Here is a 25011-nt window from a genome sequence, read left to right as displayed (position 1 = left end):
CTATGTGCCAACGCTAGCAGCAATGCCACCGCGGCCATGCCTGTGATTTCACCGTCAGAGCTTGTCCGTAGGGTAATGCCTGACACTGTGGTTCCCCTGACACTGTGACATCACAGTGATACTCCGAGCAGGGATCTCCATATATGGGCTTAAACAGGTGACATCACAATGATGTCAGATACTCAGAGCATTGATCCCCATATAGGGCATAAAAGGAATTCTGTTAGGGATCTCCATATATGGGCATAAAAGGGATTGTATCCCAGATGATGCCCTGTTAGGAGAACCACACTAACAGAATTCATATATATATAAGACACATGGCGTCTTACTGGTACTAGTCTACTATATAAACTTACAGATATATACTGTACTGTATCTCCAGAAGGTCATCTATGTATGAATACACAGTATAGTGTTTTACTATATCACACTGTCATTAGCTTGGTCCAAAGTCCAAACACGTCCTGTTGGACATCATTTTAGCTTCACGGTTGAAAAAAGTTCACATTTATATATTCAACATGATTGATGGCAAAGAATACTACCAAATATTGTCTCCTGTTTTGGATGTGTTCCATGTGTAATAATCATGCCTATATGGTGTCTACTGTATATATTTGTGATGGTTGTGTGATATTTCTCTCTTACTCAGTTCCACTAGGACACTAGGCCTGATAGCTCATGCTCAGACATAATTGTGGTGTAATGAGTCAGTGAAGTATAATCACCCTGCAGGGAGAGTTTCATAGATTTTATGGATTCATGTAAGGCCATGAAACTATCAGGAAAGATGGACAATCATCCCTAGATTACAGTACATTATTGTCAAATAGTTAACTTGTTGTTTCAGCCATAACTTAGACATAGACAAAAGACTGTCAGATTTACTACAACAATTCTGAACTACAATCCTATCTACTGATGACCAGTAGAGTTCTAGGTTTTGGACATCCCTGTATCATGTGGGGAAGGGTTTTTCTGTTGTGCCTCTTGTTTGAATGCCGTGTTTGTGTTTCAGGGGAGAACGGTCTGGCCCCGGTGGAGATGACTCTGCCGTTGGGTTTGGACCAGCCAAAGATTAACGACACACAGGAACAACGGGAGATCTAACGTTGTGTGGGGCCGGGGCCATACGCAGTGCAAGATATTGAGGATAAACCAGCTACACTTTTGATTACATTTTAATGTAAGCCAATATTGATTTTCAAAAAGTCAATTTGTCTACTCTATACTGGTTTAATGACTTAAGTCATCTACTAATTATTGCGTGTAAATTGTATTTTGAGGAAGCACTTTATGCAGTGTGGCGGGGCATGGTTTGACTTACCCACAGTTGTGTCCCTTTAAAGATATTGTAATATTTGTACAAACATCTTGTAAAATAGGTGCGGTAGGATATTCTACAATGGTTTGATAACACATTTTGCTTGTCTAAGGTAATACATATGATCAGAATGTTAATGACCAGAAAACATGTCTGCAAAAACGATATAGCACTAGGCATGTAACGATATATCGTAGTGACAATTTTAATTGGGATTAAATCGCAATTTGAATCGTGATGCAAACAGCAGAGTAGAGGGCATGTAAAAAAAAAAGATAGGAAATACAGGACCTTTGTAAGAGAACTGATTGGAGAAAAAAAGAAAAAAAAAAGAAACGTAATTTGCAACTGTATTGAAACAAGGATAGCAGAAAGAAAATAGTGGTTTTGTGTAAGACGGAAAAAATATATTTTTCGGTCAATCTGTCTGGATAATTGTTTTAAAAAAAGTGACGAAAAATCATGAACCAAATCGTATTGTGAGTTGAGTGAATCGTTACATGCTTATATACTGTAACACCCTTAAAGATGGAGTGGCACAGGTGAATGAACTAAACCTTCATGTTTATAAAGCATGATAATGTAAAGTTTGAGTGTTTCTGCAACTTCCACATGGCATGAAAATATGATGACATGGAAATAAAGAGCTGCTTTTTGTAACAACTGAGGGTGGCCCCTTACTTCAACCAATGAGTGAGTGCTTAACAGGGCAGGAATTTCAGGGAGGACCCCTTAGTTTGGCCCCTAAAAAATGCCCTGAGTGAGGCCACAGTGGCCTTAATGCCCCAGCTTACTGTACCACTTTCTCCTCTCTTTCTTGTCAATGTAGACAACAGCGTCTCTTTCTTGTCATGTAGACACCAGTGTCTTTTGTTGAGATTATTAACTTTCCCGTGTCCCCAACTTTAAACCAATCCAGCGACTTTGATTGGTGCTGGGCTGGGCATGGATCAGATTGCAAATATTTATTTCACTGCAGGTAGTCTACATATTCAATTTAATTCTTTACCATTAAATTAATTATTTCAATGGAATAAAATCTTTTTTCCTGCTGGATGTCTGCCATAATGCAAAGAACACAGGAGTGCATGGTTAGAGAGTTGGCCTGTTTGCGGAAGTCCTTAGTAAGCGGTTTGAGAACCCAAAGCACCACGCTCTTACTAAAACTTTAAAGTTCAGAGATCTCCAGGAGAAGATTTATGGTTGTAAAAATAAGACGAAAATATCTTGAGAAAAAAATACATTTATCATGAGAACAAATTCATTACTTCACACTCCAAAACAGCAAAGCCAGAGGTTATTTTTTCTTCTTCAAATCAGTGGTAAAAAAGGGGACAGCAGCAGATCAATAATTACATTGAACTAGGTCAATAAAGAAAAAGAAAAAGAAAGGGCAATACATCAGACAAAATAAACCATATTTCATAAAATAAGACAAACCGTAAGCACACAGGGCAAATAAATAAAAAATATAATAATGAAAACATAACCAATTAATAATATCCGTAGTAGTAGTTGTGGTTGAGTGCTGAAGTTTGCAGAAACTTGGCCAAATTTTGGAAAACATTGTCAAACTACTGTCCCATTTTTCCCCATCCACAGTATATAAAAATGTATTCCTTTAACTCTCAAATACCTGGAACGCGCCCGAGTCGCGTTAGATTTTAACCACTTTAACCATGATTTTATGCTTTAACTATTGAAAAATAGCAGATATACAAGCTCACAGCGCGGCACCGAGTGCCGCGCTGCGAGCTTGTAGATCTGCTATTTTTGAAAAATCGTGAAAATGTGTGCAAGTCTTTGAACATCTTTGACCCGAGCTTTGACCCGACTTCTAAATCCTTCTTCTAAATCATGTTGTTCTCAAACCTTTTCATGTCAAGGACCCCCGAAATTACAGGTATTTGGCTACGGACCCTCATCTCAAAATATGTTGTTCCAGGGACCCCCCAGAAGCAAATATTTGAGTTACAAATGTTTGCTTTTAAATAGATATATTCAAAGACTTGCAAAGAAAAATCATGATTTTTCAAAAATAGCAGATCTACAAGCTCGCAGCGCGGCGAGCTTGTATATCTGCTATTTTTTAAATGTTAAAGCGGTCAATAATCCTAGGCCTAAATGGGTTAAGGCTGGCTTCACGAACAAGAGCGGAAGGGCAAACAGTATTCTTGTGTGTGTGTGTGTGTGTGTGTGTGTGTGTGTGTGTGTGTGTGTGTGTGTGTGTGTGTGTGTGTGTGTGGGCTATGAGGCTGAGACGGCCACACTCAGCTTGGCCTGCTGCTCGGCAGGAAGTGAGTTCACAGCAGTCTGGAACTCTCCCGAGTGGCGCTGGGCGAACTCCCGGATAAGCATGGAGATGGCGTTCTGGGTTTCTGAAGACAAGGAAACGCGAGAGAGGGGCAAATTAATAACATTACATCTTTCATGTAATGTTGGACAAAAACAATGTATTTCACTGCTGTCGGGCAGAAAACTCTTGTCTACATATTTGAACTTGGTGTTTTTTCGTAAATTGCTTGATCCCTGCTTGATCACACTACAGGGTCACACAAATGCATCAGAAGTAGCAGATCCACAAGCTTTAAACGCGTCTCAAAGCGATGCGTTTTGAGCTTGTAGATCTGCCAATTTGCCGTTTTTGTTATTTTCCAAAACATTTGATTAATTCCAAACCTTTTCCAAGCCTGGAAAACAGTTTGTCTAATTTCAAAATAATTCCAGGAATTTCATGACCGTGGGAACCCTGCCATGTGTACGAATATTACACTAACTAAAACTCCATATAAATGCTGTCTGTGGAACACTGTGGTGTGACCTGTGGTTTTCGCACCTGGTTCGACCTCCTTTGAGCCCAGGACTTGGCTGGAAGCAGCAAGGATAGGCTTCATTTGGCTCACGATCTGAAGAAGAAGAAGAAAGATACCATCGCATTCATAAAAAAACAACATGAGACCTTACAACACAAAAATAAGAATCCCTGATCCACCTATGGAAGTAGCTTTGCTTCCAGTCCTCCTCAGGATATAAGTACTATTTTCAACAAATCTAGACATTTGTTCTGCATTCCATCTGTTCTATCCGCATTGAGTTTTCAACAGCAGATATGAATGGAGCCAGTGGAAGGTATATATACCCAGCCTGTACTGTACCAGTATCAGGAGCAGTGAGCAGCCAAAGTGCAGCACCAAGGATCAACTCCAGTTCTAATGCCAGTGCCGAGGTCAAGGGTAACGGAAGGAATATCTACCTAGTTGCAATTGCATGCATGTCTTTTGGTGTGGGAGGAAACTGTAGTACCTTGAGGAAAACCAATGCAAACACAGGTAGAACATGCAAAGCTCCACACATAAACACCCCCAGTACAGGGTTGGAACGCAGGAGCTTCTTACCAGAGCAGGGCTGTGGGTGTAGAGCATGGCCAGGCAGCTATAGACCGTCTTGTTCTCCTCCATGTCCTCTTTGAGGGGCAGGCAATTGACCAGAGCAGGTACTACCTGTAAGAGGAGAGGAAGCAAAACACAGTTTAACCCATTTAGGCCTAGGATTATTGACTACTTTAACCATTGAAAAATAGCAGATATACAAGCTCACAGCGCGGCACCGAGTGCCGCGCTGCGAGCTTGTAGATCTGCTGTTTTTGAAAAATCATGATTTTTCTTTGCAAGTCTTTGAATATATCTATTTAAAAGCGAACATTTGTAAATCAAATATTTGCTTCTGGGGGGTCCCTGGAACAACATATTTTGAGATGGGGGTCCGTGGCTAAATACCTGTAATTTTGGGGGTCCTTGACATGAAAAAGTTTGAGAACCACTGATTTAGAGGAAGGATTTAGAAGTCGGGTCAAAGATCGGGTCAAAGATATTCATATACTTGCACACATTTTCACGATTTTTCAAAAATAGCAGATCTACAAGCTCGCAGCGCGGCACTCGGTGCCGCGCTGTGAGCTTGTATATCTGCTATTTTTCTAAGGTTAAAGCGTACAATAATGGTTAAAGTGGTTAAAATCTAACGCGACTCGGGCGCGTTCCAGGTATTTGAGAGTTAATATACAGAGAGCTCTCAGGGATACTTCAGTAATACAGTACAGTAGATGCCACCAATGTTGTATTGTTGCAAGGAAGTTAAAGCCCTTTATTATCATGAAAGCCATATTATTATCATTATTGCTATAATTGTAATTAGTTGTAGGCTAGGGTAACATTTACAAATGGGACATTCACAAACGTAGAGATATTCAAAACAGCTGTGTTATGGCTTAAAACAGTGTACTTTGCAGTATGCAGAACTAGCACACAAAAGCTTCAAGCTCCAACATTTTTTTCTGTGCAAACTGTATGAACACACGTGTCCTTGACAACAAACAAATACATTGTATTTTATACGACAGTATATCATCAGGAAATGAGGATTGAGAGATGGGGAGTGACACGCAGCAAAGGTCGTTGGGATCGGGACTCGAACCTGCGACGCGCTGTCAGGCTTCAATGAAGCATAGGTGCCCAAATCGCTAGTGGTTAAGTATGTCTGTTGGTTTTATAAATACTGAAACAAGAAAATTATAAAATAACAACTGCTAAATACACTGGATCCATTTGGTAAACAACTTATTTTTTCCATTTACTGAAAAGTAACCGTTTTGGACATGCATAAAACCGAGAACATAGGGTGTAAACTTACAATGGAAATAGGTATCTGACTGACAATTTTTATCGTCGGCTGACTTTTAACTCTCAATTGTGTGATGGTTTCAAATCAAATCACCCGAACGACGACGATAATGGACGTGCATAAAGTCTTTCTTTGAACTAGAGAACTTTAGCTATTGGAAAAGATCAGATATACAAGGAGCTTGTAGATCTGCTATTTTTGAAAAGTCGTGAAAATGTGTGCAAATCTTTGAATATATGCATTTTTTAATCGAACATTTGTAACTCAAATTTTGCTTCTAGGGAGAGTCCCTGGAACTAAATATTTTGAGATGGGGGTCCGTGGCCAAATACATATCATTTTCGGGGTCCTTGACATGAAAAAGTTTGAGCAACACTGACATAGAAACATAGGCTTTAAAAAGATTTGAAATATTCAAAGACTTGCACAAATGTTCACGATTTTTCAAAAATAGCAGATCTACACGCTCGCAGCGCGGCATACTTTCTTTGAACCAGAGAACTATTAGCACACCTGCTCCAGCGGCACGGCGTCTACGTTGCTCGTAATCATCCTGCAGAGGGCAGCACACAGGTTGTCAATCACCCTGAGGTCAGTCTCCTTGACCAGCAGGTTAGAGAACAGGGACAGCATCATGGGAAAGTCTCTGAGTCACATGACCGCTAAGGAAACACATTACCATGGACTGAACACACACAACAATGAATGGGGCCTTGCCGGAGTGGATAAGTACTCATAAAGTATGTACTGTTATGTATTGTAACGTGTCGCGCACCGAGCTAGAACTGAACCGCGTTCTGAAACTCGGCAGACCGGCAGGTTAACAAAGAACACCAAGAGAGCTAGCTCTCGCTTGGAGGAGCAAGTTACGGCCCTGTCTTTTTCGGGGTCACTACAGTATGTTAGGACTGGGCGATGTGACTTCGAATCAATATCACAATTCTTTCAAAATGTTGCCTCGATTACGATTAATGAACAAATTAATTAAATAGCTGATCTACAAGCTGTCACTTCATGATGCATTGTGAGCCTGTAGATTGGCTATTTTCATAATTTTTGCTTCTCGGCTATTCGAATAGGGACGCTAGGGTTCAAGTGGTTTGTGGTGTGAATAGTGCATATATTATACTGCTATTTTTGGCTAGAGTTCTCAGAATATGGACACTAGGATTCAAGTTCTTAACTCTTACAGTGCCTATCCCGAACAAGTTCGGCTTTATTTCAATCCAATACAATATTTTATTTGCTATTTTACTTACCCCGAGCTGCTTGGAGCAACGTGGGTGGTCCTTGCTAGTCCAGCGCTAGCCAACGCGAGACGCTAGATGGTCCGACGATTTATTCCATTGAAAATGGTTTAAAATAAAGTTTAGAGCCCCCCAAAAAAACCTCAATATATACTGTCGGCGGCGCGACGTATGCCAGGGTGCCAATTTAATGAAATGAATTATTTAATCGGAGGCCTCAACGAAGCCCCGGTCTAAACGTCCATCCATGGTCCAGGCCAACACTCGGCCATACACGGGCCGTAGTCGCGCTAACGGGCGCATCGCGCCGCCCACTCCAATGATAAATCACATCTTTAGACAGGATTTTCTCCGGATTGTGTTCCCAGACCCAAAGAAAACGTTTTTTGCGACTGAAATAGCTTTAGATCGGGCTTCTAAATGGGTTAGCATTTTGGCTACGTGTCAGCTAGCTTCCTCCTCTCGTCACCCATAGCATTGGCTGGAGTGAAATCCCAAGGCACTTGGGACAGTGTCGACGGAAGCTAGAACGAAGGTCTATGGAGAAATTTCTGGCACTCTAGCGCCCCTTGTGGCCGGCGGCACTGTATGAGTTAATATAAAATGGATTGTAGTAACTCTGAGGACCCCCTAGGGGTCCCGGACCCCCTGTTGAAGACCCCTGTCATACTGTATCAAGGAGGCCGTTCTCAGGCAGAGGTGAAAGAGGATACGTGATTATGTCAGGCCCTGCAGCCTGCGCCAGGGAGCCCAGTCCAAACACGCTGTTGTTGCGGACCTCGGCGTCGCTGTCCCTCGCTCCGGCCACCAGCACCGGCAGCAGCCGGTTGGACAGGCGGCTCGCCACGGCCTGGCCCCCAGGCACGCCTGCCAGGGACTGCAGAATCTCGCCCAGAGTCCCCACGGAGAAGGAGCGGTCCGCTATCGTGCTCGACGGCTTCTGTAAAAAGTGAGGAAACGCTCAGAATTTGACTTACGCCAACCTCATTTTCTTTACAAAGAAAGAGTTTTTTTTTTTTACCCCCTCAAGTTTGTATCATTGTTACTGAGGCCTCTGGGACTGAGTCTGCAAACTGGAGTGAATAATGAGGAAGGTGCTTGGGTGCTTTCCAATCAAAAGACACCCAGTCTTAGAACCAATTAAATATAGATCACGTTTTGTCATTATATAATTTTTGCTGGCATGTTCACAGCCATGAACCAAACAAAGGAAAACGATTTACTGCCCAATTACCAATAAAGCTCAAGTTTAAACTGAACACACAAATATCACTGTTGTAGGCCAGGAGACCATACTTTGTTGACCAAATCCATACTTGAATCCCTATTTTTTCCCCACTGAAGAAATATCTACAAGCTCACAACGCGTTGTGTTGCGAGAAATGTTCATCAGTTTTTTCGCCCATGACGACATGCTCAATGTGGTTAATCCAGGGATTCACACTCACAGCTTTGTTCATGATGAGGGGCAGCAGGTCGTTGAGGTACGGTAGGAAGGTGTCTGCTGGCACGGCTGCTGCCAGCAGAGGGATGCCCTCACCGGCAAACTCCTGCAGCATGGCATCATACTCCGCCTAACGCAAAATAAATATATATACTGTAGATGATATACACTGAATCATAAGAACAGGGGCAGCAGACATGGCATCTTGCTAAAGTATAAGCTCAATGTCTGGTTTATTGCAGGATTTAGCGAGTCCCGCCGCCCGCCGCTGGTTTTATTTTTTGATCGCCCGTTTCCGACCGCAGGTAAATACCGCCTGCGCCACAATTTTGCGGGGGTCCTGCGGGTTACATTGTGAGCTGAAATTGAAGAATTAATAAACATGGGGAGATGAAGGAGGCATTATTACATAGCTTGGATACATGATGTCCCGTGGACAGACATGGTCCAAGCGATTCCTTGTTGCGGTTGACGAAGTGCAGTGTGAGCGCAAACGCATTAATTAAATATGCAAGAATTTCACCTCTCCCAATCGTACAGAGTATTCCGAATTAAGAGTGAGAATGCGCCCATTATCAACCAAATTTTCATTTACAGCAGTGGTTCTCAACCTGTGGTCCGGGAACCGCCAGTGGTCCTTAAAGGGATTCCTGGTGGTCCCCAGCTAAATTGAGTTTTGGTAACCAAATGGACCCTTAAGATATTTAACACAGGTCCATTTGGTTTCATTTTACGCTCTCAAGAGTTACATTATTGTTAAACATCTGCATTACTTCATTTACAAGAGGTCTACACAATGTGCTCTAGCCAGTTCTCCCATGTAAATGCTGTTCTCCTCTATGATCTTCTTGTGTTACATTCAGTTGCCTGACAACAAGCACCCACACAATGGATACCATAATAAGCCATGTATCTTCATGCTGAACAAAATCCCCAAGGATTGATTACTTATTTTGCACACAGAGCAGAGCAGTGTCGTTATGAATAGAATTAATCCATGCTATACTCTTCTAAGACGAGGACAAATCACTTCAATGTGTAAATGTAAGTACGTTAGACATTTCCTTTCTATTATAGACACAAAGATCCAACCTGTTGTTCTTCATCGTCAGCTTCATCACCCTCTGCGTCCTGACATGCCGTCTGCACAAAGAGAGAGAGAGAGAAGGGGGAGACTGAATGCCATTGTTACCCATTTTTATAGAACAACAACCTGGAGCCATGTTTAACTCATTTGCTGCCATTTAACAATACCTTCGTACTCTCATATGCCCCTGTCTCCATAGACTTCCATGTAATTCATAGTGCACGGATCATGCACACCCATGCCTAGATAATGCACCACGTGTGTTCACATTGCTCACAGCTTTCAAACAAAAAAATCTGAATGGAAATCCGTTCAGGCATTCATGAGATAGCAGCCATTATGTTTTCCTAAAATGTAAACAAAGATGGCTGCCATGTTTGAAAGATGGGGTTGCTATGGGGGTTAAACATGCAATTTCGCGATTGCTATCATGCCTACTACATTTTTTGGGGTCAAAACATTTTCTTTGAAAAACATTTTTTTTTGAAAAAAAAAGATTTTTTTTTTTTCAAAAACGGGGCAGGGCCGTACATCGGGATTTTTTCGGGCTCCTCGGCCATAGCAGCAAATGAGTTAATTTAGATTGTTGACAGGTCACTACAAATGATCCTGGACACCTGAGGTTCAACAGATTTAGTCTATGCTAGGTTTGTACCAATTTAGAATGAATGTCATACATTAACTGTCGTTCTGACTTCTAACCACAGCCGTCAAGAGTCAAATCACTGTGTGTTTGTGTTGGCTTTGATTTGATTGAACTGAAAACTATCAACTGAAAACAGCCAGCCCCATGGCCTCCCCTAAGTAACAAGACATCTTGTGAAATAAAATGTCGCCAACCAATCATCAAGGACGATGATACACGAAAGACCTGACAATATTTGGTTGATTCATTAATATTTCACAGTTTATGTTTCGCTCAATGGATGTCCCTGAAGGAGTAGACAGGAATTTAGCAACAACAAGTTGAGATACAGTCTCAATAAGCAACCTCCATTACATTTCAGTTCAATCAAATCAAAGCCAACACACAGTCAGTCACACACTCAGTCACACACTCAGTCACACACACACACACACACACACACACACACACACACACACACACACACACACACACACACACACACACACACACACACACACACACACACACACACACACACACACACACACACACACACACACACACACACACACACACACACACACACACACACACACACACACACACACACACACCTTCTTCTTCAGCACGTCTCGGATAGCATGGCTGATCTCCTGCAGGCGACCGGGCGTCTTGAGCGCCTCCCCCTGGCAAGACTTGATGACACCGTTCATGGCCTCCAGAACGCCCATGACCACCTGGCGCTCGCGCTCAGTACGCACCGCCCCCACGTAGCATGGCAACACCACCTCCAACAGCTTGTGGAGGGCTGGGGGAAATGAAGAAGGAAAGAGAAAGGTAGAAGGAAAATGCAAAAATGTAGAAAGTATGTTTGAATTCTGCTACTTTAGTCCTCGCTTTACCTCCCTTGGTTATGTGCGTCAATAACCCTTCTCTTATTTAAACCAGTGGTTCTCAACCTGTGGGTCGGGACCCCCCAGTCCCCAAATTATTTTGGTGGGTCCCCAGACGATTAGCTTAATGTGCAACATTGTTTTCTCACTCAACAGTACCGGTAAACAAAGTTAAGTTTAAGTGTATAGATGCACATTTCTAAAGTGACGATTAAGGACTTTTTAATACCTCTAAAATGACAAATTAAACATTGGCCAAATTGCCAAATATTAGAGGCAGGAATTTTGAAAATAGGCTATCTACATGCTCACAACGCCTCACGTTGTTGTGAGCATGTAGATCTGCTATTTTCACAATAGAACCGTGTTATACAAAATGTAATTCCTCAACTCTTAGTGCTCGTTGGGTGTGTGTGGGGGGGGGGCTCCGCAGTTAAAACATGACTATTTTGGGGGTCGCGGCCTGATAAGGTTGAGAACCGCTGATTTAACTCTCAAATACCTGGAACGCGCCCGAGTCGCGTTAGATTTGAACCACTTTAACCATTATTTTATGCTTTAACTATTGAAAAATAGCAGATATACAAGCTCACAGCGCGGCACCTTGTGCCGCGCTGCGAGCTTGTAGATCTGCTATTTTTGAAAAATCGTGAAAATGAGTGCAAGTCTTTGAATATATTTGACCCGATCTTTGACCCGACTTCCAAATCCTTCTTCTAAATCATGCTGTTCTCAAACTTTTTCATGTCAAGGACCCCCAAAATTACATGTATTTGGCCACGGACCCCCATCTCAAAATATGTTGTTCCAGGGACCACCCAGAAGCAAATATTAAAGTTACAAATGTTAGCTTTTAAGTAGATATATTCAAAGACTTGCAAAAAAAAATCATGATTTTTCAAAAATAGCAGATCTACAAGCTCGCAGCGCGGCACTCAGTGCCGCGCTGTGAGCTTGTATATCTGCTATTTTTCAGTAGTTAAAGCAGTCAATAATCCTAGGTCTAAATGAGTTAAACCACACAGCGTAGATGTGTCCTGTGATGTATTTGGTCTTTACCCTGGTGGTTGGCCTCAGAGGGATTCTCCTTCCACACTTTGTGCTGAGCTCTGCAGAACTGGCCGATGGCTCCGAACGCCGCCTTGCGCACGTCGTCGTGGGGAAACTGAGGCGGGGTCGGGGGACACAAGGTCGCAGAAAGTTAAGAGAGTGTGATTGTAAGTTAAAGGAGCTATAGTCAACTTTTTCTTGAAAAACGGATGCTAAAATAAAAATAATGTTTCTAAAATATTTTATAAAAAAATAAGCTTCATATATGTGTTTCTATATTCAAAAATGACCACAAAAAGTGTAAAATAATGATAAAATAATCATTTTGGTCATTGTCAGACCGACACTTTGTTTACATTCTAGTCTATAGACTAAACAAAGTGTCGGCCCTACAATGAAAAGGTTGACTATAGCTCCTTTAAGTCGGGTCGTAGATGCTTAATGTCTGTAGCAGCTAAGAACACCGAAATCAACATGACCCATCCAGTGTAAAGAAACATATGCCATCTGTTCACTTGTTCATCAACACTTGTGAACGCCGACATGACCAAAACTAAACCACACACACACACACACACACACACACACACACACACACACACACACACACACACACACACACACACACACACACACACACACACACACACACACACACACACACACACACACACACACACACACACACACACACACACACACACACACACACACACACACACACACGGTTCACAGCTCATTAGTCAGATAGGGACAAGGCAGGGTGTCTTACATCTGTCATCTCGTACACTTGCTGAAAGCTGGACTCCAGGAAAGGCTGGAAGGCAGCACTGGTGAAGCAAAGAGACGACAAAACAAACACGATGACATCCATTCATGAAGCTCACTGATCCAGTAAAATCACAGTAAAATCCAGTGCTGTTTTTTACCTGTTTGTTACGGCATTAGGCTAAATGTAACTAAGTAGACCCTTACAGTTCCTACTTTCGAGGTTACAGATCCGTAAAGGTACACCCATTTGGTTCCCAACTATCGATAATTTAACTGGGGAACCCCGGGAATCCAGGATGTTACAGAATGAACGTAAAAAAATGTGTAATTAGTTCTTAGTTTTAATTCAAATTCAAACGTACCCCGTGTTTAAGGCGATCTCTCCCAGGGCGTCGCAAGCATCCTCCTTCTCGTCAATGTAGGCGTTTTCCACACTGAACCTAAGGACAGAGAGGACTGGTCAGAAAACCGGCCAAATGACAAAAGAAAATGTTTCTGTGTGTGTGTGTGTGTGCTGGCGGTTGTCCAACCTTGCAACGTCCCCGATATCGATCTCAGGCTCGTCATCCAAAGTGATGTCTACACTTTTGTTGTCGTCTTCGTTGTCGTTCTCATTTTCGTCGTCGTCATCGTCGTCCAGGAGGACAAACGCTTTGTCCTCCTCCAGGTGTGCCTGAGGACCCATGAGGAATTTCAATGATATAAACATTGTGAAATAGCAGAGATCTATTGTCTTAGATGTATTGTGGTTTTTGGACCAGAGCAATAAGAATGTCATTGTTTTGGGGCGGAAACCTTGTATGTCCATTCTCCCCATTTACACATTTTGAGAGTGAAAAGTGTTAAGTTGGTTAAATGTGTCTGTTGGAAAGTGAAAATGAAAATCTTTCGGATCCTTCTAAAAGGTCAACGACCCTATGGGCTTGAACCATCCTCTTGGACAGACTTTGAAAAAGACCTGGGAAATGTGACTTCTCATGTTGTTGTGCTTTAGGTGCCCATGTCTACAGCAGATCTGATGGGTTATGAGCTATATAGACTAAACGTGTGACTAAATATTATTTTTTTAGGCCTAGAATTATTGAATGCTTTGACTACTGAAAAATAGCAGATATACAAGCTCACAGCGCGGCATCGAGTGCCGTGCTGCGAGCTTGTAGATCTGCTATTTTTGAAAAAGTTGTGAAAATGTGTGCAAATCTTTGAATATACGTATTTTTAAAGCGAACGTTTGGGGGCCCGTGGCTAAATACATATCATCTTGGGAGTCCTTGACATGAAAAGGTTTGAGAACCACTGACATGGAAACATAGGTTTCTTGCACACATTTTCCTGATTTTTCAAAAATAGCAGATCTACAAGCTCGCAGCGCGGCTGTGAGCTTGTATATCTGCTATTTTTCACTGGTTAAAGCATTCAATAATTCTAGGCCTAAATGAGTTAACAACATTGGATCCATTCCATCCACAGGTTCTTTCTTTTTCATTTCGGTTATGAACATACGAGGTTCAACAGTGACGATATCATGACATAACAATACTCCAACAATACTCCATCCATACCATGACTCCCTCGGTAGACTTGAGGGCCAGATGCATGACGTTGGTGATGGCGTGGAGGTGAGGAGTCAGACAGTCAGGACTGACTGTGGACACTGCAGAGTACAGACCATACCTGGATAGACAGGAGACAGAGATGTCTGGTTGGGATGTGATGATTATTTATGATTTATGTGTCACAGTGATAGTTTTAGAGGTGTAAAGCAGTGGTCCCTCTCTGTCGCTCTTACGTACGTGCATCGTCTCAGGTCAGGGTCGTCGATGGCGTTGGTGAGGTTGAGTCCCAGCTGAACGCACTCTGCAGCCAGAGGGCTGAACACGTCGTTGCCGATGGTGCGGGCCAGCACGGACAGGGTGTCTGGTAGCAACCACAAACCATGGGAAGACGTTAACAGCCATTCATTCATAAAAGCTACAACTAGTAAGACGCCTCAGGATGACATCAGGCCAGTGAAGTATATCAGACCATGGAGACCCCTGGTACCCATATATGGAGATCCATGTACTGTATATGGAGATATGCTGTGAGAGCCCAAACATGCTTACTCACTTATTCATTATGTAAAAGTCCTATGATGTCTATGACATCTGAAATCATAGCCTATTATGGCCATAGATGGAGATCCCTGTATGTAGAACCAGCCGTTAGTGTGGTATGTGGCCTCCATACATGGGCATTCCCATATGAAGTCCTGTTAGATATGGGCTTAATATTGATGACATCAGGGAACTCCATATATGGGCATAAAAGGGATTCTGTTAGTGTGACATTACAGTGAAGCCAGAGTGTGATGTCAGAGCGGCGAACCCATTCTGTTAAGAGTGGTTCCCCTGACATCACAGTGACGTCAGAGCATGATGTCAGAGCGACAACCCCATAGAACCACAGTGTCAGGCGTTATAGACAGAGATACATACATACGGACAAGCTGTGACAGTTCACATACTAAACTTGCGACCTATGGTCGCAACTAGGGGCTGCGGCAGTTTTCTTTGTTTTGAAGCGCCACATCTGAGGCACTATATGTGAAGAAATAAAAAGGATCTACAAGCTCACAGCGTGTCACATTGTGATATGTTGAGTGAGCCAGAAGACTCTAGTGGGAGTCATCATTACCCAGCGCTTGGGTCTGCAGGGCTCTCATCTCCTCTGTGGTGGCTGTGAGGAATCCCTTCAGGCTCTCGATGACCGGGGGGAAGTAGGGAACCAGCAGCCCCTTGGCGGCATTGGCTGACAACAGACAAGACAGGAGATCAACATCAGGGTTAATTGATTAACCATTATTCACTCAATTAAAAAAGTGAAATGTCAGTTCAGTTGCTGGTGCTGCTAAAGTGTATTATTTGTATCACAGGATCCTTAGGCCATAAGGTTTTTTTTTTCAATCAGTATTTCAGTTTTGAAGGATGTCCTTTTCAGAGAAGACATGGATTAGTCAGATATATTCAGAACCACTGACCTATGGCGCTGATGGCCGACACGGCCAGCTCTTTGATCTTGAGGGTCTCTGCGTTGTTGAGGGCAGACAGCATGGTCTCCATCAAGGTGGGAAGGTAGGGAGCGATCTCATCCCCTGTCACAAAGAAAGGAATCATGAATAACGCATTTTATCACATGCCGTAATAATCAGGGTTTCCACTTGGTGATTAATAATAACTAGATTTTTTATATAATTTATATAATTACACCATTTTATGTTAGCTTTCCTCTTTATCACAGATACAATTGCAATCTGTTCCTGAGTTAACGAAATACTAGCCTAACTATCTACTTATGTAGAGGTATCGCTTGCCAAAAAAAGAAGTGAATAGGCTAAAGTGGGCGCAACTCAAGCGAACCGTTTGCGCGCCCTGCCACACAGTGGCCTACAAATTATTAAGTTAATAGTAAATGATTTTGGCATCACGTCTCCTTAAACCTTAATATGCAAACATACAACCTTTGTTTCGTTTTCTTAATGTTATGTTATGTTGGCGCAATGAAGTTGACTTGCCTATTGCTTTGACCACCACAATGGCATCACATCCATCCATGTGATCAGAAAGTCATGTGCGTGCTTGTATAATATCCAATTATCCATGTGATTCCACAGAGTTCGGGTCCCTTTTTTATTATCGTCTACTGGGTCCAGCTTGGCCAGATTACCTCTGAAGAACCCCAGTTCTGTTCGGATCATAACACTAAACCCACGCTGTATAGAGCTGATTGTTACAAGCTGCTGGAATTGTCAGCTGTGAAACTTGATGTGTGCTTCTCCGTATGGCCGTGTGCGTATCTAAAATAGCAGACATACAAGCTTACAGCGCGGCGCGTTACGACGGGGTGTGAGCTTGAAGCTCTGATATTTTCAATGCGCGTAACCATCGTATGACGAATATAGATCTAATGCACACAGCGCAGTATGAAGCAGCGGCGAGCTCCGCTGTCATGTCACAGAACATGATACAATTTTAAAATTATGATAGGTTTTAATGGTTGTAGCTTTACTTAAGCCAAATAATTATGTGAATAATAAGATTAAATGATAAAATAGCCTAAGAGGCATTTTCCCAGCCGGCCATGGTGGCTGGTGGACTTTATAATTACCGGCCAATTAAACATTTAACCGGTCAATGGCCGGTAAATACCGGCTAACAGAATCTCTGGTGTGTGTGTGTGTGTGTGTGTGTGTTTGGGGTGTAAGCCTGTGTAACTGGGTGTGACTTTCTCTCACATACAGTAACCACACCACCAGCCACTCAATCTTACCCAGGTTCTCCATGAAGTTCTCCAGAGCGTAGAAGGCCTTGGTGACGTGGCCCACCTTGGCTTGGTTCAGATGGGACATGTAGCCCAGCAGGAGAGGCATCAGCTCTCCACAGTACTTGCTGACATCCGGCTGGAGAGAAGACAGAGGAAGGAAGAAAAGAGAGAAAGCAACAGAACATGGGCAGAGGATAATGAAAATGTACTATTACTGTAGATTAAGTTAAACTAGACCGGTACTGGCCTGGAAAGTTGGGAATGCATGTTCCACCCGGTTATGCAATATCCATTGTACCCGTTAAGATACAATGAATTTCATGTTCACTGTAACATGTGAAATAGTATGTCCCAAATAGACAACATACTTACACACCAAGTACGTTACAAGTCAGTTAGATCATGAAGGATAACGTCAATATAAAAACATCATCATTTATATTTGTATTAGTCTGCTATGACTCGTTTCAATATTTGGCTGTGTGCTGTCAACAACAACTCAAAATGGTTAAGGACCACCTAACTGTAATGCTAACAAATCAAATGAAGAGGAGCATGTGAGGTTGTATGTGGTGTTAGCATGAATCCAGGCTCACCTGCAGGTGTTCAGAGAACTGTCCCAGGGCGAAAAGGCCAGCGCTGCGAACCACCTGATTACTGTCCGATAGGCTCTGACACACCGTCTGTAACATGGACGACAGCAGCCTAGCACACACACACACGCACACACACACACACACACACAATTATTCTTGGAACTAGGTCCTATGTTTCTGAGATGCTTGTTAACCAATTAAACCACATTTCATGCATGTCAAGTACAGCAAATCTACAAGCTCACAACACATTGCAACTAGAGATGTTACCGATCAATCGGCAATGGATCGGATCGGGCCGATCAAAGCGTGATCGGCGATAATCGGTGGTTTAGATCAAAAGGTAAATTCACCGATCCGATCCGATCGGTGCATCCGATCAACCAGCCATTCAGTATGCCCACTTGAGGCCATTTTGGGGTATTGATTTCCACAGTGCTGAAGGAATAATTAGTTACTGCTATGATAATAAATACATAGTAATGCTGGTAAATAACTATAAGGCAAATATATAAATGAATTCATGAGTGAATTAATTAAAGTTAAAACATTAACATTTAGAAAATATAAATAATATATAAATAATAACTTGATCGGATCGGTGATTGATCGGTATCGGGTGATCAAACTTTTGTGATCGGTGCTCGCTGATCGGTTCCAAAAAACCTGATCGGACCATCCCTAATTGCAACACAACGCCTTATGAGCTTGCGGATTTGCCATTTTCACAGAGCGTTGGCCTGTTTAGGTTGTAGTGGTTAAACCAATGCCACAGCATTTTCAACTTCAGTACGATATCTATTTTGACCTGACTTGGTGTAAGACGGCTTACTTGTGGCGTATGTGGTCTGCACAGCCCTCTGCCACCACAGCCAGACACATGAGGCCCCCCTTCCTCTCGTAAGGGTTCTCACTGGCAAGACACGCCTGGGCCAGGGGCATCTAAAGTACAAACCAAGAACCAACAACACATCATCAGTCAACCCCCTGCCTGCCCTGCGGAAAGGACACTGACCAGACTACAATATCACAACACATCACATTAATGTTCATGCTGAGATATGCAGGGCACAACATCACTCACCAGATGTTGGAACAGTTTCTCCGGAGGCATGTGGAGTGCCATAGTGTCGATAATCTGCAACAAATAAAAACACATTAAGTCCCAAGTTTGGCTTTGCTGCCCTTCCTCACTAACATGGACTAGCATGAATTTCCCCCGTGGGCTCAATAAAGGTCTACTGAGATAAGCTTGCAAAAGTTTGTCATTTTTCTATTCTTTGGGCAGTTTGCTATTATTTTAGAGCCAGGAAACTGAAAGTAGAGAGGAGGAAAGACATTAGGCGCAGTCACACTGTCAGCGTTGTTAAGCTAGGAATAACGCAGATGGTCACTGCATTCCCTGCCTTTCCTTTGAGCAGCTGGTCTGGTCTTCCCGACGTTCAGATCTGTCACATTGTTTAGTGCCTATCACTGCCGGGTGACAGTTCAGCAGTGCAGAACCACAGGCGTTGAATTCACTGAGCCCCATACCGCAGGGTTTGCAATCAGGCCATAGGAACGAAATGAAACATGGCCCTAACCTGAGCAGCACAGTGTTTGGGGTTCTCGTTGTCTGTGGCTTCGTCGTCATGGTCCTCTTCGTCCTCTGGGTCCTCCTCACCAGGTGGGGGTGCTGCACTTAGCACAGGGAAGATGGTCTGTAGGATAGGGTTCAGCAACTTTTGCTTCAGAACAGTCTGTAGAGGGAGAAAGAAAGGGGAAAACATGTAGAGGGAGAAAGAAAGGGGAAAACATGCTGTTAACGTATTTTTCAGTTAATCGTTTTATTACTTACTGTTTTATTACTTACTGTTAATTACTAAAACTATATTACGATATAACTCATATTGACAGAGAAAATGTTATCCATTTTGGCCATTCTGTGTTCCGACATGTCATATGACAGGGTAAGGACAGCTGCAGCTTAAATTGATAATGAGTCTGTTTATGAGTCTTTCATATAGAAAGTTACCTGAGACTATTATAATCTTTTGGTCTTTTTAATTTAGAGAGGAAAAAAAGAAGAAAAAACATCAAGGGAAACAACAAAAGGCAGCTGTATCTCTGATCTGCAAATCTTTGCTAGGGCCAGTGGTCTATGAAACAATTTTGTGTTGCCTTCATAATTAAATGTACATTAATTATCTATTGGCTCATGGTGTGTTGTGATACTCTCCTCACATCTATTTTTACCATGCAAGCTGAATAACTTACATGACTGGGGAAAATATATATAATTCCAACATCCTTGATTCGATTCCGGCCAAAGCCGTGTTGTACGTACAGTATGTCTCATTTCCTGTCGCTCTACACTCAACAGGATATACCATGATAAGGGCCGTGAGATCTCCGCCAACGGATAAGTCTGGGTAAAGTCAAAGTAGTCGCTATACTAGAACAATGGAGAAAGCCAGCGCTAACAAAGCTACGCCCACTTCTTTGAAAACCAATCCTGATACATCGTATGAAGAACCAAACCACCCTTGCATTGGTTCTGTGACGCTCTGATTGATTGATTGAATACTTTATTAGTCAGAAATGTAAACAGCACGAGGTACAGTCAGATATTTAGGCTAAAAGGATAACACAAAAAAGGTCCCGGGAACTAGTTTCCATTGCGGTCCTATATTGCTGTTATGTTTCCAAGCAGTTTTAGTCCATTCCTTGGCATTTAGATGTCACCAGAACTAGTAGACGGAGAAGTCTGGCTAAACGAGACTATAACAGGGATAGAAATAGGCCATCCTTTTATAGCAACGGGTGAGGTGACCTTCCTTACCTTGCTCTTCAGCCTGATGAGGGAGGCGATGCAGTTGAGAGCCTTCACCCGCACCGAGTCACTCAGCGTGGCGTCAGCGCACACCTAATGCACGCACACGCACACACACAACCATAAATGTAACATCTCACCCACTGCTCACACAAACCCAAAGTAATGAATCACCCACGACAACTAACCTCCAAGCAGAAGCGGACAATATCAGCGATGCTTGGGACAATAATGGACACCTCGCTCTCCATCAGCTCATCAAACACCTCCATAGCCTCGCTGGCCTTTTCCTGTGCGCACACACACACACACACACACACACACACACACACACACACACACACACACACACACACACACACACACACACACACACACACACACACACACACACACACACACACACACACACACACACACACACACACACACATTTACATTTTTCTCCAATGATGCATAAAAACTAATGCTATTTGTGTTTAACATGGAAATTCTGTAAAGTAAAATGGATTTTTGGGGTGGACCTCAGGAAGTCTAGTGGACATATCTATCATTTACAATAAGTCAAACAATGAAAAATACTACATCATGGTATGGGCCAACTCAAACTTGGATGAAGGGACAATCTAAATTCCTCCATTTACCTGGTCTGCCTTGATGAGGTGTTTCAGAGCCACGATCAGTTTTGGGATGAGTGAGCGCATCAAGTTCTGAGGGACAAGATATCACTTCAATCAATTCAAAATGCAATGTCTCAGTTGTCTTAAAATGGCACTTTCCATACGTTCTGAACATGTAAGACAAGGTAACACTTATAATCCAAAACGTATCTTTTGCAAATAAACTGCCAACATATTAAGCAGCCAAATCAATCTCTCCTTAACCGGTCTTCCCTATTTTGCACGTCATTATGGACGAAAATATAGACAATAGCAGATATACAAGCTTATAATGCATCACCATGTGTTGTGAGGTTGTAAATCTGCTATTTGTCATACAGCAGATGACAATACTTGAGAGAAGAAGACACAATACTTGAGTGGTTACAGATGACTTAATCCATTTTTTATTTAAGTGCAATAGTTCTATTGAGAAGAGCACAATGAGAACAATGTGAAAATCTGACATAAAAACTCTTCAGAGTTTCTGTCAAAGAAGACATGCCAGTTTCCCTTCCAAAGTAGCTTCTCATGCATGTCCTAAAACCATGGTGACATGAGATGGGACGATGATGCCTCACCATGTCCTCTGAGCCTGTGTATGCTGTGATGGCAGTGAGCGTGAGGATGCAGTAGTACAGGGCTGTGGGGTTGTCCAGGTCCTGCTGCAACACGGTACCAAACAGCTGCAGCAGCTGCCGGTAGTGAGGCTGGAAGGGCTCCGGGTTGGACTCCACCACCTTGCTCAGCAGCAGGAGGCCCACCTGCAGGGAACAAAGACTCACCTTAAGACTAAATATAAACGTTAAACTAGACAGGATAAGAGGGTCAGTTAAAACAGATACCCGTCCTGTTCTTACCACTGATGTGTATGAGGCACCAAACAAAACAAATGAATAAAAGTAACATAATATCCCAACTAGACTGCACTCTGTCGAGGTGCCAACTTGTGCCTTGTTCACTCGCGGTCATATATGGCCTACTTGTGCGCCAGCAGAGCGTGAAAGTACTGCGATCTGTGCTTTTCTGTGCTCTTTATGTATGTGGGTGGGCAAGTTGGCACTCTGTCGAGGTGCCAACTTGCAGTTTTCCCATTGGATGACAAAACACAGACATGCCACATACAGAAACACCAAACAACACAGTACTTGCGCCCTCTGCTGGTGCAAGTAATAATAATAATATACTGTGTAAGTAGTAGGACAATAGAAATACAGGAATCTGGTCTCTGGACAGAGTCTAACATTGGTCAGAGATGCAGCATTTAATTTTAGAGGGGGTCCTATACACATAAGTAAAACATTACATACAATACAAATACACAATACACGTACTACAGATACTGTTAGCTTGCTCACCCCTCATCCACCCACACTCCCAGCCCTCAACTCATTTTAAACAAAGAAATGGAGAATACAGTACTATGGCCTGCAGTGACCTGTATTACAATAAGAAAAGTATAAGCACATGCAGTATTAAAAGCATGAACATGTTGTTTCGAGATGTGAATACAAGAAGACCTGAGGCAGCTAAGAGAGGTAACAAATCTGATTGAAAAGTGTGTAGGTGTAGGTGACGCACTATAGCAGTTATGTAAAATGTGATGGATTTCTCTGAACTTCTAATTGAGATGAGATGTACATACCTGCCTGTCCTGAGGGTTGTTGCTGTTGGTGGACTGGTTCAGGAGTTGGAGGAGAGCAGGCCAGCGGTCAGGCGTCTCGTGTTTGACCAAAACCGCACTCAGCTGGGAGAGGGAGTGGCGCACTGTGTGTCTGCAACACAGAGACCTGAATGAAGGGCTGTTCGTTCACATTCAGCCTGTGTGTATTTATAAGGAGGGAGTAGAATACATTGGAGTGACACTTGTGGGCAACTCACTCTGACTCTTGCATGAAAGCTTGTAGCACGACGGCCTTCAAGCTGTGGCACAATAAAAACAGAAATTATTATTCACCTTGTTATAAAGTAAGAAGGAGATCTTTTAAGGCACCAAATAACTGTTGACCGCACCACTCGGTGAAAATAACTGAATCTCTCTGACCTCTCTCTGTGATCCGGGCTTATCTTCTTCCAATGTTTTTTCACCCTCATCCTCAGCATCACTGAAGCCGACTGCCGAATCTAAACAAGAATAAAATACCAAAGTTACAACACAAAGTAGATTTCAGGTTATTCTTGAGTGGATATTTAGATCCCGGGTTAATAAATAAAAAAACATACCTGAGGGTTCTGAGAGCCAGTCATGACAGCACACAGTGCTGGGATGATGGCTGGGTCTTTGAAAGCCTGCTTCAGCTGGGCTGTGGCCTGAATGGGGTAAACACCACACACAATCACACACATCACTAGAGTTCTACTCTACACAAACATATTTTCCTCGTTTGATTGACATGTTACATCCCTGCTTGCCAAGATGGACAGTTTGACTTTAGAGCATTTTGATGTTATTAATTTGCGCAATAAAAATGTATTGATTCAATACTTTATTAGACATTTAATAGGACAGTACAGTTCAGATACAAGGTCTACTAATAGGATTTAAACCCAAGAAAGCACTATATGGCTTCTTTACAATGGGGCCCTTTAGTAGGCTACTCAATTCATAGAGACATCAGACAAATAAACACAGAACTATGCAAACAAGAAAACAAAAGATCATGTAACAGTCAGATAGCCATAAAAGACAATAAACATAACATTTGTGAGGGGGGAAAACAGACTCAAGGGCTTATGCAAAATACAAATCATCCAACAAAAAGTTGGATGGAACCCTTATTTAATGACACAAACAGTGTTATTTGTTACCTGCTGGATCACTGCATTGTCAGGCTGTGTCAGCTGTGAAAGAATTTGCTCCAGTTGTTCAGTCATGTTGGCACTTCTCTGGCGTCTGATTGTCTTATTATGATTATGATTATCACAAAGTCGATTATAAAATAAGTTGTTGGAAGTCTCCCAGGCAGAGCAGACCCACCGGCGTCCAGATGATCAAAGTGTGTTACAGAAAGCTGTCAGAAAAAGATGTCAACAAATCCTCCCTAGGCAAATAGCAGCTTTAGGTAGCTAGCTTGACAGCTAGCTGTCTAAATTGTCTTAATAATACTGTGTTATAGTGCGATAAAAAGCCGGTGAGAGGAGACCATCGAACGGAAGGTGTGGGTGAGGCTCGAGTCGTGACAGCGCACCGTTCTCATGCACCACGCGGGCTGAACTATGGATGGATGGAGAATGAGATCCATGTGAGTTCAGCCCAACTTGGCGTGTTGTTAAAGGGACAACATCCATGCACCACCAGCACCGTGAGCCCCGGCCTAACGGCGACCTCTGTGGGAATGGAGGATACACTGCTGCAAAACCAGAGCAGTGGCTCTGTGCAAAACTAAGTAATAACGAAATTCTACACTAACATCAGGGACGTGCTGGCCATTGGGAAAAGCGGGACAACTCCCGAACGGCCGGTTCATTTCCGGCCGGTCCAGGCCGGCCATTAGGAAAAAAATAAAAATAAAATG

The 25011-nt window shown here is 42.7% G+C and overlaps 1 protein-coding gene across 1 annotated transcript; it reads right to left on the bottom strand.

Moving 5' to 3' along the window:
- Positions 1-3574: 3574 nt before the first annotated feature.
- On the bottom strand, positions 3575-24685 carry ipo4 (importin 4; the record flags this gene model as incomplete). Its single annotated transcript, XM_080751969.1, has 30 exons — positions 24305-24685; positions 23720-23806; positions 23541-23620; positions 23378-23419; positions 23142-23271; positions 22078-22260; positions 21482-21547; positions 21026-21127; positions 20847-20930; positions 19609-19764; positions 19110-19163; positions 18858-18967; positions 18026-18134; positions 17436-17565; positions 16147-16260; positions 15804-15917; positions 14921-15044; positions 14690-14801; positions 13658-13800; positions 13490-13567; positions 13129-13186; positions 12366-12471; positions 11028-11221; positions 9791-9841; positions 8703-8828; positions 7968-8194; positions 6521-6653; positions 4723-4827; positions 4164-4233; positions 3575-3705 (listed from the first exon to the last, which is right to left on the bottom strand). Exons 1-30 carry the CDS (start codon positions 24368-24370, stop codon positions 3575-3577), a joined length of 3285 nt encoding a protein of 1094 aa, XP_080608095.1. The 5' UTR covers positions 24371-24685.
- Positions 24686-25011: the final 326 nt, after the last annotated feature.

This window comes from Nannobrachium achirus, assembly GCF_963921795.1.
Source record: "Nannobrachium achirus genome assembly, chromosome: 21".
Lineage (NCBI taxonomy): Eukaryota > Metazoa > Chordata > Actinopteri > Myctophiformes > Myctophidae > Nannobrachium > Nannobrachium achirus.
This window is presented reverse-complemented; position numbering and strand designations above follow the sequence as displayed.